Source organism: Podarcis melisellensis, assembly GCF_964234715.1.
Source record: "Podarcis melisellensis genome assembly, chromosome: 1".
Lineage (NCBI taxonomy): Eukaryota > Metazoa > Chordata > Lepidosauria > Squamata > Lacertidae > Podarcis > Podarcis melisellensis.
Genome location: NC_138528.1, coordinates 39,898,427 through 39,911,152, shown reverse-complemented (window position 1 = coordinate 39,911,152; position 12,726 = coordinate 39,898,427). Strand labels below are relative to the sequence as shown.

Genomic DNA, 12,726 nt, shown 5'->3' with positions numbered 1-12,726 from the left:
TATTCTGTTGGGCTAAAATTGTTCATGATTTGTTTTGCATCAGGAACAGGTTGTTTATAAATTTCAGTTCTTTATTCTCTTCACCTTTTTGCTTGAAAATGCATAACCATATTGCTCCAAAGCTGTGGAATGTGTCCCCCCTCAAAAAAAAAACCTAACATACTCCTCCTGTCTCCTGAATAACATTGCTCAGATTCTCAGATGTAAGTTTAGCAGTTAGGGGAATAAACTGTAAAAGCTCTCACTTAGTCATGTGTCAGTACTTTTTATTTTAAGCTCTAGGTTCATGACTCCTCTCATGTGCTAAGTTAAAATCTAACAGCCTTGAAAGCTGGAGTCACGTCTCTGTGTATCCCTGACACACAGACACACACACACTTATATAATGCTTAACATTTTGCCATTAAACTGTTAATGATTATTGGTTACAAGAAGCGTAGGGATAATGTATTTCCTGGTTGTATAATAGAAGTTTTCCCTTTAGTAGTCTGAGAACAAATTGATAAGCTTCTACAGAAAGGAATTACTTTCACTTGTTTTCCAGAACAATACCTTGGTGTGGTTTTAATTAATTAAAATTAATTAATCAATTAAACAAATTAAATAATATTAGGAACAACTCTCATCCTCTGTGTACATATTTGACTGTAATCCAAACCCAGTGATGGTTATATGCGAGCATATTAATATAGGATCGGTGAAAAATTAAGTGTAATGGTCTTTATTTCGGCTTAGTGAATCCATAACACCTTTTTGTCAAGTTCTGTCTGTCAGTGGTTCTGACTCCACCCACAGCCCCTGACAGATTTACCTGTGAGGGAATGTGACTGAAAAAAGCTTGCCCACCCCTGGCATACCGTTTGCTCCATGTACTGCTTAGAAATAATGTATGGAGCAGCTTGCCGTGTGGATAACTTTGCTCATATGGAGAATTTCTAAGCAGCTATTAAAAATGTCCAGTTTGGGGATGGAGATGCTCAAAAGTAAGCAGGACACCTACACATTAGGTATCACATAGCCTTTAAAGACTTTAGAGCAGGGTTTTCCAAACTTTTTTCAAAGAGGGCCAGATTTGATGAAGTGAAGGGCCGTGGGGGCCAAACAGAGGATCAACCAAAGTTGTTGAGCTTTTATTTAGGATTTTTAGGATTTTACCCCAAGAAATAAACCCCCACAACGGACTTTGGACGCGCCTGCTTTAGAGGTCTGTCTCACAGCAAAAACGGGGGTGTAAGGAATACAGTAATGGAAGCAGAGTTAATGTTAATTTTGCTCCACCAACCTTCTTTTCTTTTAAGCTTCCAGATTATCAGAACTACATCATGAATGGCTGTGTGAAGGACAATCCAACCATGGAACGCTCAATTGCTCTTTGTAACGGTATCTCCCAGTGGGTGCAGCTAATGGTACTCAATAGGCCGACACCACAGCTTCGAGCTGAAGTATTCATCAAATTCATTCATGTGGCCCAGGTCAGCTGTACATTGTTTTGAGTTTTTTGAAGTAATTTTTTTTCCTGCACCTATTTAGAATAATTTGGGAAGGGCGAAATATATAAATGTGGGCCAGATTGTGGATACTGACATTGAATTAAATTGTGTTAAATGGTGGGGGGCAATCAAATCTCATTGAGGTCAGGTCTCTCTCTGTTCTATCATGTCAGTTGAGAAGTATCAAAATCAAAAACTGAATACTTACTGTTCCTATTTTTTTTACACAGAAACTTCATCAGTTGCAGAATTTTAATACTTTAATGGCTGTGATAGGTGGCCTTTGCCATAGTTCCATCTCTAGACTTAAAGAAACAAGTTCTCATGTTCCTCATGATATTCATAAGGTTTGTTGAACTCTTCCCTCTGTTCCGTGTCTTTATTTTGCAATATTTGTATACTGCTTTTCAGCCATAAGAATTGTAAAAGTGGTTCACAATAATGAAATCAGATCTGAAAACAGACTATATTCCTCTCACAATTATGGGTCCCTCTCAAAATAAATATACTCATTTATTATTTATGCCACCAAAATGGAAATATTGCTCAATTAATAGTTTGTTGAGTTTTTGCCACTGTAGCTAAAGCCTGATTTATAAAAAGAGAAGTTGTCTATCATGTGCTTACAGCTATCATGTGCTTACACAACACTCATGTTAGTGGCCTTATTCAGATGTAAAACTAAACCATAGTTGAGCATCATGAGAAAAAATTTCAGCAACCCTCAGACTTGTGAGCTCCCCTCCCTTCTCCTCCAGTGGGATTGCAAGGAGGAGTTTGGAATCCTTCACTTCTGTTTTTAGATTAAGCATACCGTATTTTTCATCCCATAGGACGCTCCGTCCCACAGGACGCACCTAGTTTTTTGGGGGGAAAATAAAGGAATTCCCCCCCTTTATTTCCCCCCAAAACCAGGTCAGGGAAACCGAACCAGGTCGAGGAACAGCGGGATGGCGGCGCTGCGCCTCCCTGCTGTCCCCCGAGCTTGTGGGACTGGCCGATGTCTGCCTGGTGCGCGGGGTGCTCTGTTTCAGCGCGCTCTGCCCGCCGGGCGGCAGGCTGCTATCCGCAGCATGGGGAGCCCTGCGGGGAACTCCTGCAGGGCTCCCCACGCTGCGGATGTCTGCCCGGCGCGAGGGGCACTCTGCTTCAGGGCGACGCGCCGGGCGGCAGGCTGCTATCCGCAGCAAGGGGAGCCCTGCGGGGAACTCCTGCAGGGCTCCCCACGCTGCGGATGTCTGCCCGGCGCGAGGGGCGCTCTGCTTCAGGGCGCCCCTCGCGCCGCGCGGCAGGCTGCTATCCGCAGCCTAGACAGCCCTGCGGGAACTCCCGCAGGGCTGCCTAGGCTGCGGATGTGTTCCCGAAGCGCCGGGCAGCATGCTGCTATCCGCAGCCTAGACAGCCCTGCGGGAACTCCCGCAGGGCTGCCTAGGCTGCGGATGTCTTCCTAAAGCCTGGAGAGTGAGAGGGGTCGGTGCGCACTGACCCCTCTCGCTCTCCAAGCTTCAGCGAAAGCCTGCACTCACCCCATAGGACGCCCCCAGATTTCCCCTTCATTTTTGGAGGGGAAAAAGTGCGTCCTATAGGGTGAAAAATCCAGTAGTTTACTGTGTTTCTGAACATGGACAGTGGCGAGTTGAAACAAGCAAGTTTCAGTTCAACTCACGGTATTTAAGATTAACCACAGTTTAGGATTGAGGGACCCAGGTAGTGCTGTGGGTTAAACCACAGAGCCTAGGACTTGCCGATCAGAAGGTTGGTGGTTCTAATCCCTACGACGGGGTGAGCTCCCATTGCTTGGTCCCTGCTCCTGCCAACCTAGCAGTTCGAAAGCACACCAAAGTGCAAGTAGATAAATACCTTCAGCGGGAAGGTAAACGGCGTTTCCGTGCGCTGCTCTGGTTCTCCAGAAGCGGTTTAGTCATGTTGGCCACATGACCCGGAAGCTGTACGCCAGCTCCCTCAGCCAATAAAGCGAGATGAGTGCCGCAGCCCCAGAATCAGGGGTCCCTTTACCTTTACAGTTAGCATTAGGATGCTATGCTAAACTGCAATTAATCTAAAAAAGATGTATAAGATTCTAATGTCATCCACTGTCATCCACACTAGATAAGGGAAGGGGAGGGGGGAATCATGAGTCCTAAGCCATGGCTTGAAATTCAGCCGGTATATTTACATTGAATTTAACAGCAAGTATGTGAAATTCATCTGCTGCTGATGTGGTTCTAAAGTGGCCCTAATGGTGAGCGTAGTGAATTAGTGCTTTTCTTTGTTTTTCTTTAGGTGTTTAATGAAATGACAGAACTGCTATCATCTTGTAGGAACTATGATAATTATCGACGTGCTTACAGCGAGTGCAGTAACTTTAAGATCCCTATCCTTGGAGTACACCTAAAAGACTTGATCTCCCTTTATGAGGCCATGCCAGATTACTTGGAAGACCAAAAAGTTAATATACATAAATTGTATTCTTTGTATAATCATGTCAATGAACTGATACAGCTGCAAGAGATAGGCCCTCCCCTGGAAGCTAACAAGGATCTTGTTCATCTCCTCACAGTAAGTCTCCGTCTTTACAGATCTTATTTTAAATGTCTTTTACTTTCCCCCATCCTGTGGAATTATTTAAATGTCAGAAAGCTTAGACTGTTAAACCAGGCCAAGCAATTTTAAGGTAGGCAGGGTATTTGTTCCCTGTAGGTCTTTGCTCATGATGTTGTTGTTGTAGCCCATATGATGTTGTTGGCATTTGTCTGTCTTGGGATACAATGGCGGAATGCGCTTTTGGAAGGTTACTGTTGGAAGGTTACAGTGCCTGCGGTGGCTGTAGAGGCTGATACGGGAGCTGGCTGCAGCTGGGTGCAACGAAAAGTGTCCAGGTGTGCTGCTGCAGATGCACCATGGTATTTCTTCTCCCTGTGCCATTCTCCCAGTGGTCATTTCTCCTCTGGATACATGACCTGACTGTCTGTCTCCAGCCACTGCGGTCATCTGCAAGGGACTGCTTACATGGCAAGGTTAATGTTGCTAGCCTTCGTGTCACAGATGCAGACATCTTTGTGATGCCCAGTTGATCTGGTGCCTGAAGACGGCTCCTTGGAGATTATGCCACCTTCACTTCTGTGGACATGACAAAGCTAGCGTAGACATCACTGAGACAGGAGTGTGAACGTGCTGGGAATGTTGACTTGGGAGAGCACATCTTTGAGACCCTGTCCTGTCATGTGATACCCAAAAGTTTCCTGACACAGTGCATTGTAGGTCTTTGCTCTGCAGTACAATGACATATCAATAGGGAGATAGACCTTGTGATTTTTGGAAAACCACTAAGAGTGTGCCTACTTGCTTTCCTGAGGGCTGGTGAGCCCACTTCCATGAGATCATTCACTAACATAATGCTGCTAATTTATGGTGCTTCATTATGGCCCTTTCAGATACTGTACTGTCATGGTTCAGTTGCGATGCAAAACCACATCACTTATCTAGGGTGTCCTACAGCTATAAGGAGTTCTAGAATAGATGCACAGTTGCCTTCTTAGATTGCCAGATTCCATGTAACTTTCCATGCCAGTGGCCTACTTCTGAGAGTGGAGGATGAACGGTAGGTGTCGCATGGGTACATACCACACACTGCAGCTCACCTGTGTGGGAGTGAATATATCAGCATGGTCTCATGGAGCTCAAAACTCATGGAAACCCTTTTTGGGAGTATCTGCTCTGCAACACTAAGATTAGAATTGGCTCTAAGAACTGAAGCTGTAAGATGCTTCACCCCACATGCCACTGCTATCACAAGTTGTTCTCTCATGGACTTTGGTCCACAAAACATTTGCTTCCCATTACATTTTAGCAAAATAACTTGACACATCCAAAAAGGACAGATCTGTGATCTTTCACAATATAAGTGTAAAGGCACCTTGAGTGAAAGCTGCCAACTTGAAGTATAAAAATTACTTCTGTATTGTTGGAAATGGGATTTTAAATTCCATTGTTGATCCTCTTTCTTTTAAACGGTACTTCTAATACTTTCTGTTAAAAAAATCTAAATCAAAACAATAGTATTTTTAAAAAACAACAACACAACAACACCATAAGCATTTCAGTATGCATTATAAAATGCTTCAGTTACACTTCTTTTAAAAAGACAAGCTCTTGCCAGAGAAGCTGCAGCAACTTAGAGAGTAAACTGTTTCTGTGTTTGTTTTCAGCTCTCCCTTGATCTTTACTACACGGAAGATGAAATCTATGAACTTTCATATGCACGAGAGCCAAAAAGTCACCGGGCTGCAGTAAGAATCCTAGTTATAGTTTCCATGCATTAAACATGCATGTTGGTATTTAACAGTGCTATTTTTACTAGATTAGTTTGGGTTTATATCCTGCTTTTCTGCAAAGAAATTGTGCTTTGAATTACTTGGAGCCACTTAACGTGCAGCAATAGCTTTTCAGCTCTGTAATATTTCCATGAATAATGCCATAGCAAACCACTCAGTAACCTATTCCATTTATACCTTTCAGTAAGCACAAGATCCTTAATTCAAATGAGCAAAATAACAATATTTGTTGCCCAGATGCATCAAAATCATTTTGGAGCACATTATATCAGAAAATTCTAAAGAAGTTCAGCACTAGCAAGGAAAAAAAATGGAATATTTACTGCTTTGAAAATCTAACCTAGCAACCAGTATACCAGTATTTATATCTCTATAAATACCAAAAGGCCACAAATTAGCTGGATGGTAGAACCCTCAAACCAGTATTTCACCACAAGCCAAGGCAGGAGGTCAAAAGGGAGCCAAACCAAGCCCTCTCAAAGCCAGGGATAGTGACAAGAGCGTATATTGTGACTATCATTACCCAGGACACCTCAAGCCTAATCTGGCCTCCCACTACAGGCTTGAAAAAAGGCCAGAAAACCATCTGGGGAGAGGAGGGAGGAGAAGAAGAGAGGGCCTGGCTACTCTCCAATCCCCCTTTGAGTTGCTGTCTTTGAAGTCAGTCCAGTAGCTGCTGAAGCAACCCAGTATCTCAGTTCTTCATGGGTGGGACTTCCAAACTCAGGGCACTGATTGGCTTTTGGCTCGGCTCTGCTGTCACCCAGTGAGTGATTAACGGACTGGAGGAGGCTCCAGATGACAGCCACTTTCCTTCAAACCTGCCGCCTGCAGGTGCACTGCAGGTTCCAATGCTGCTGTATTGCAATGCACACCAGGATACAGCTAAGCAATGGAACTTGAGACTCTTAACCTCAGGGCTGTGGGTTCGAGCCCCACATTGGGCAAAAGATTCCTGCATCACAAGGGGTTGGACTAGATGACCCTCGCTGCCCCTTCCAACTCTACAATTCTGTGTTCTATGTGACAGCATCTGAATGTGAATATTTCAGATGTAGGGGAAGTGCAACTTGCCAACTGTAATTTGGTATCTTCCATCCTTGTGAGAATGATACAATCAGAGTGAGGTTAATAGCATATAGACTGTGGAATTCTCTCCCCTCAGAGTGCACATGGCCTCTATGCTACGGAGGTTTCTGAAGCAATTTTTCTTTAAAAAAAAATTCTAGAGAGTTACATAACTAAGTATAGTTTACGTTACTCTCTGTTATTTGTTTTAATTTACCTCTTAAGAACTGTCGATTATTTTTATATAATCATTCATTGTGCTTTTATGATTGTGTGAGCTGCCTTGGGTGATCTCTGCTCCGAAAGGTGGGATTATAAATAAATACAACTAGGATGCACCAAGTTAGTTGTGTCTCACTGGTTTACTTACATTTTCAATATACATGCAATTTTTTTTTTTTTTTGGTAAGGATATTTTAAAACATCTAGGAATAACTGCTCTTAACAGATGGATTTATTTTTTCTTTCAATGACATGAAAATGAAGTTTGAATGTAGATGTATATAATTCTTATTTTAGCCTTTGACGCCTTCTAAACCGCCAGTAGTAGCAGACTGGGCCTCTGGTGTAGCACCAAAACCTGACCCAAAGATCATTAGCAAACACGTTCAGAGAATGGTAGATGTAAGTATGTGAATTGTTTATCGTGCTTGTTTTATATTAACATCTTGCAGTCCTGATTTGACTCATGGTACATTCATGGTACATTCACCATGGGAGTAAATATCCCTGCTGCAAGTTTCCCACTCATTTCAGATTTCCTATTCTCCTTGCGGCATTAAGTGGGACAGTCATGCAGTAGGTTTCTCTGCTCTCAGCTTCCAAAAGCATGGAGCAAAGAGAGTGAAACATGCTTTCTGATGGTGTCCTCAGTTCATACTGTGAGTGCTGTGGATGTAAACAGCTGGAGGTGGGAAACACAACATGGGGCTGCTGATCTCAGTAGTGACCATAATGTGTAGCCCAGGTATAAGAATATCAGTACTGTCACTTATGCTTTAGAGAGATAACCTAGATTTCTCTCTAGATATAGGACCCCCCACTGCAGCATATAACTTGCAATTTACTGTGCCCAAGGAGGGGAGAAAATTGTGAGAGTGGAGGAAATGTAAGAGAATTTACGAGATGTTCAAAGAATGAAGGAGGAGAGTGAGAGAAAAGCAGATAGGTAGCCATACTGTGTGCTTTGTCAAGTTGTGTAAGCTAAATGAAGTCTTAGAGTAAGGTGTGTACTTGACAAAGCTGCCATATGTATGCAGCATATGTACTTATGCGCAGAGACCATAGTCAGAGCAGCTTGCAGAAGTCGCCTTACTCCAATATACGTAAATGCTAGTCAAGAATCTGCCTCATAAAACACTGCACAGGTTTTTCCTGAATGTACATAGATATGCCCACAAGCTGTTGCCATTGTTGCATTATATAACGCCTATACTAAAATGCATTTAATTTTGAAATTAAATTACCATGGAACATTGTAGTATTTGTTCGTATAATATTAACTTGTAGCAAGTGCTTTAAAAAACCAAACTGAAGTGATTTTTAGTTTGTTCCATTTAATTTCCCCCCTTTTGTTCTGTTCAGTCTGTTTTCAAAAATTACGACCATGATCTGGATGGGTACATTTCTCAGGAAGAATTTGAGAAGATTGCAGCAAGCTTTCCTTTCTCATTTTGTGTAATGGACAAGGACAGGTGTGTACATCCAAACAACATTTATGCTTTTGCTCTTCCATTTTTAAAATTGCCGTAATAGGTTAACTTGTACCCACGTGCTTCCCACTCAGATGAATGGACTGAAGAATTGTGGGTAGCTGGGCTGCATTCTGGAAGTGGGCGGTGTGTGTGTGTGTCTCAAGACCACTAGCTTGAGCTTCCCTCCAATTGGTAGATTGCCCATTTGTGCGATTATTTTCGGAACAACAGTTACAAGTCAGGAACCTGCTTACCTTCAAAGAGTTAATGTTGGAACAACGTTCTTCTTTTATGTTTAGGGGAGGAGTCCCCTGTTGTGCAATTTCCATATTCCTCTAGGACTGTTCATTGTCCCAAATGGCATTAGAAATTGTAAAGAGCAATTTGAAGGTTCAGTGTTAGGAAGTATTCCCTGGGCTTCTCCTTTGTTTCGATAATTGTGCAGCGTGTTCAGAATCAATTGTGAAGCCTGCTCCTTAAGCTGTTTTTGTTGAATGTTAAATGAGTTGCTGCAGAACTCATGACCTGCTTGACAGGATCATGTGGGGTGTATGTGTGTGCGTGCATGTAATATATTTCTAGATGTTCATTGCTGCGAAAATGAATTAATGCATTTACCTTAGTCTCTAATTTACCAGAGGGTTGGCAGTGTGTGTAGGTGGAGTGAAACAGAGCGGGAGACACTGTTAACTCCTTGTGATTTTAGCAGTATTAAACCTCAAATGACCCTCTTCCTTGTGTGTATGTGTATGTTTTTACAGGGAAGGTCTGATTAGCAGGGATGAAATCACAGCTTACTTCATGAGGGCCAGCTCAATCTATTCTAAACTAGGCCTCGGCTTCGCCCACAACTTCCAAGAGACCACTTACCTGAAGCCTACGTTTTGTGACAACTGCGCTGGATTTGTAAGCTTGGGTTTAGGGGGTATTTTTAAAAATAAATAATGCTACATGCTGTGTGCAGCAAACTGTTATCCACAAATATTTTATTACAGCATCAGCTCTACTTTTGCTGTTAGCATGGCTAAATTAACTTTGCCCCTTTAGCTTTTAATAGTATAATTGCTATAAGCTGCCAGAATGAGGAGGAACCATAGCTTTTCTTTTCTTTTTTTTATTTTAAGATTTTCTACCCTCCCGACACTGTAAGATCCCATGGCGGGTTACAACAATAGAATCTACAATTATAAAAACAAATAAAACCATCACAATTATAAAACACATTAAGCAGTTCCAAATGGAGCAGAATACTATAAATTCAGCAAAAGTGGTGGGTAAAACATGCTGGTAATTTTCTTAGACAATTAAGAATCTAAGGGAGTCTAGATTGTGATTGTGGTTTAGATTTTGATAGTTTTGGAGCGCCATGGATAATAGCAACACATCTCTTGCATAGGATTTTCTAGTGCTTTTTAATATTTTTTTAAGAAAAGAAGGCACAGATACCATGAAGTTGTCACAGTAAGTGCTACACTTTTAACATTATTATTTTTTAAAAAAAAGTTGCGGGTACTGCTTACCTTTGAGTACCCCCAGAAAAAACAGCACTTGGATTTTCTGTTTGGAGATTTAGTCTGAACTTAATGGGGCAGAGCATTAATTTTTGAAAAGGAGAATCAGAAAGCCTCAGATCACATATGTGGGTGGGTCATTTTGATTGGATGACTTTGCAGAATTGGAGTAGTGAATTGAGGTTGAGGAAAGGTATGAGTCTACTGTCTTAAGTTCACTGTAGTGTGATAATATGTCTTTGCTTGAATTTTCAGCTCTGGGGAGTTATTAAACAAGGATATAGATGCAAAGGTAACACATTCTGCTTTTGTTAATGATTTTAAAGGGCTTATATATGACAGCAGTGCTGTGGTTCTACACTAAGAGTGCCTTACCATATCCATGACCCCATTTTGTGTTGTGAAACCTTTTCCTTTGAGAAATAGACCTAAGAATAAGCTGAGAGACAAAGTCTCAATCTGTAGGAAGTTCAGAGGGTCTAGCACGAACTACCTAGAAACACTCAAAGTCACCCCCAGTGTCTCCCCACCACCTGGCTACTTCCAGCTTTCAGATCCTGCATCCTTCTAGAAAACAACTTAGATAATTTAAGGAATCATTCCCTCCTACACTCACACATTTTGGACATTACAGTGGTGCCCCGCAAGACGAACGCCTCGCAAAACTAAAAACTCGCAAGACGAAAGAGTTTTCTGTTTTTGAGTCGTTCCGCAAGACGAATTTCCCTATGGGCTTGCTTCACAAGAAGAAAGCCCATAGGGAAATCTCTGGGGACCTCTTTTAACTGCTGGCGGTGGGGAGCAAAGCCTTTCGCCCCCCTCCGGCCTTCAGAAGAGGTCCAGGAAGGCCGGCGGGGGCCAAAAGGTTTTGCTCCCCACCGCCAGCATTTTAAAAGCGGTCTGGGATAGCAGGGAATTGCGCTGCACTTTCCCGCTATCCCGGACCGCTTTTAAAATGTTGGCCGTCAGGAGCAAAGACTTTCGCCCACTTTCGTCCTGACTTTCGTCAGGAGCAAAGACTTTCGCCCACCGCCAGTCCAGGACCTCTTCTGAAGGCCGGCGGAGGGCGAAAGTCTTTGCTCCCCCCCGCCTGCCTTCAAAAGCCGTCGGGATAGCGGAGAAATGGCAGAGAAGTCTCCGCTGTCCCGGGGGCTTTTAAAATGCTGGGGGACAGCAGCGAACGCTTCGCTGCCGCCCGCCAGCATTTTAAAATCCGCTGTCCCGGGGGCTTTTAAAATGCTGGCGGTCGGTAGCAAAGCCCTCCTGTCCCCGGAGCTTGCGGGGCGGGAGGTGGGGAGAAGGGCTTTTCTTCCCACAGCCAGCCTTCAGAACAGCCTTCTGAAGGCTGGCGGTGGGAAAAAAAGCCCTTGTCCCCCCCCCAGCCTTCAGAAGAGGTCGGGGGACAGACTGTCCCCGGACCTGGTCTGAAGGCGGTTTCCATAGGAACGCATTGATTGATTTTCAATGCATTCCTATGGGAAACCGTGCTTCGCAAGGCGAAAAACTCGTAAGAAGAAAAAACTTGCGGAATGAATTAATTTTGTCTTGCAAGGCACCACTGTAAATGGTAGGTGATTGTATTGCTTGGATACTAAGCAGCAGCAGCAGCAGCAGAATGTAACACAGCTGTCAGGGGCTCAGGAGCAGAGGCACAGGAGAGGGAGGCAATGGAGAGCGAGGGGGAGGAATCCGAGGGAAGCATAGGCGATGACAGTGATCCGAGGAATTCCCTGAGTCTCTCCAGCGAATCGGAAGATTCGCAGAAGGGGGCGCCCATGGCCAGGGCAAGGGGGGTGCCAAGGGGGACACCCCAGAAGGAAGGGGCCAGCGGGAGCTCAGAGAGCAGCAGTTGGAAATCAGGACCAGCTTCCCCACCAGAGCGCAGTGGGGGGGAGGAATCCCAGGTATCGGGACCAGGGTGTTCACCACCAGCGAGAGGAGATGAGTCAGGATGGACCACGCCTCCATCGGAGAGCGCGGAAACGGTCAAGAGGAAAGTTGGCGGCTGGGCGCGCGCGCCAAGTTCAAATGTACAGGCGAGCGGCACAGCAGGTAGCCCGGGTAGGGAACCAGGTCCTAAAGCCCGCCGAAAGGAGGGACAAGAGTCAGGGGGGTCAGCGTCAGAAGAGTCCAGAAAGGAGGAGACCCCGGGGGGCAGAAGGACCCAGAGGAGGAAAGAACAACGGAAGAGGTGGAGTAAGGCTAGGGTCTTAAACTGGTGTACAGGGGGCGGAGACTCAGACGGAGCTTCGCCGGTCTAGGTTCTAAGACGTAGAGCTGCACGCCGCGGCTTGTAAATGGAAACTGAACTTCAATAAAGACTTTTGTACATTACCACCGGCTAGCGTTGGTCCTCTGTGAGTTGGGACCTGGAGGCAGCTCTGACAACAGCCATGTGATCTGAATTAAATATTGCATTAATAAATATGAAAGTGGCACAAGAAGTAACTCATAGTAAATGAAACTACTCCATCCTTGCTTATTACAACTATGGCTGCTATCCTAATCACACTTAGTAGGGAGTAAGCAACATTGGACATAGTAGAGTCAATCATGCATCAACTTGTGCTGTAAGTTGGGTTTTTTAGCATTTTGTGGGGTTTCTCCAGAGGAAAGAACTTTGGCTTCA

The 12,726-nt window shown here is 44.0% G+C and overlaps 1 protein-coding gene across 1 annotated transcript in view; it reads left to right on the top strand.

Moving 5' to 3' along the window:
* RASGRP1 (RAS guanyl releasing protein 1) overlaps nucleotides 1–12,726 on the top strand; it is a 43,187-nt gene that overhangs the window by 26,914 nt on the left and 3,547 nt on the right. The window contains exons 7-14 of the mRNA XM_081886603.1: nucleotides 1,299–1,472; nucleotides 1,721–1,837; nucleotides 3,774–4,049; nucleotides 5,699–5,779; nucleotides 7,412–7,516; nucleotides 8,477–8,586; nucleotides 9,348–9,492; nucleotides 10,353–10,389. Coding sequence (XP_081742729.1) covers nucleotides 1,299–1,472; nucleotides 1,721–1,837; nucleotides 3,774–4,049; nucleotides 5,699–5,779; nucleotides 7,412–7,516; nucleotides 8,477–8,586; nucleotides 9,348–9,492; nucleotides 10,353–10,389 — 1,045 coding nt within the window. The remainder of the gene's footprint in view (nucleotides 1–1,298; nucleotides 1,473–1,720; nucleotides 1,838–3,773; nucleotides 4,050–5,698; nucleotides 5,780–7,411; nucleotides 7,517–8,476; nucleotides 8,587–9,347; nucleotides 9,493–10,352; nucleotides 10,390–12,726) is intronic.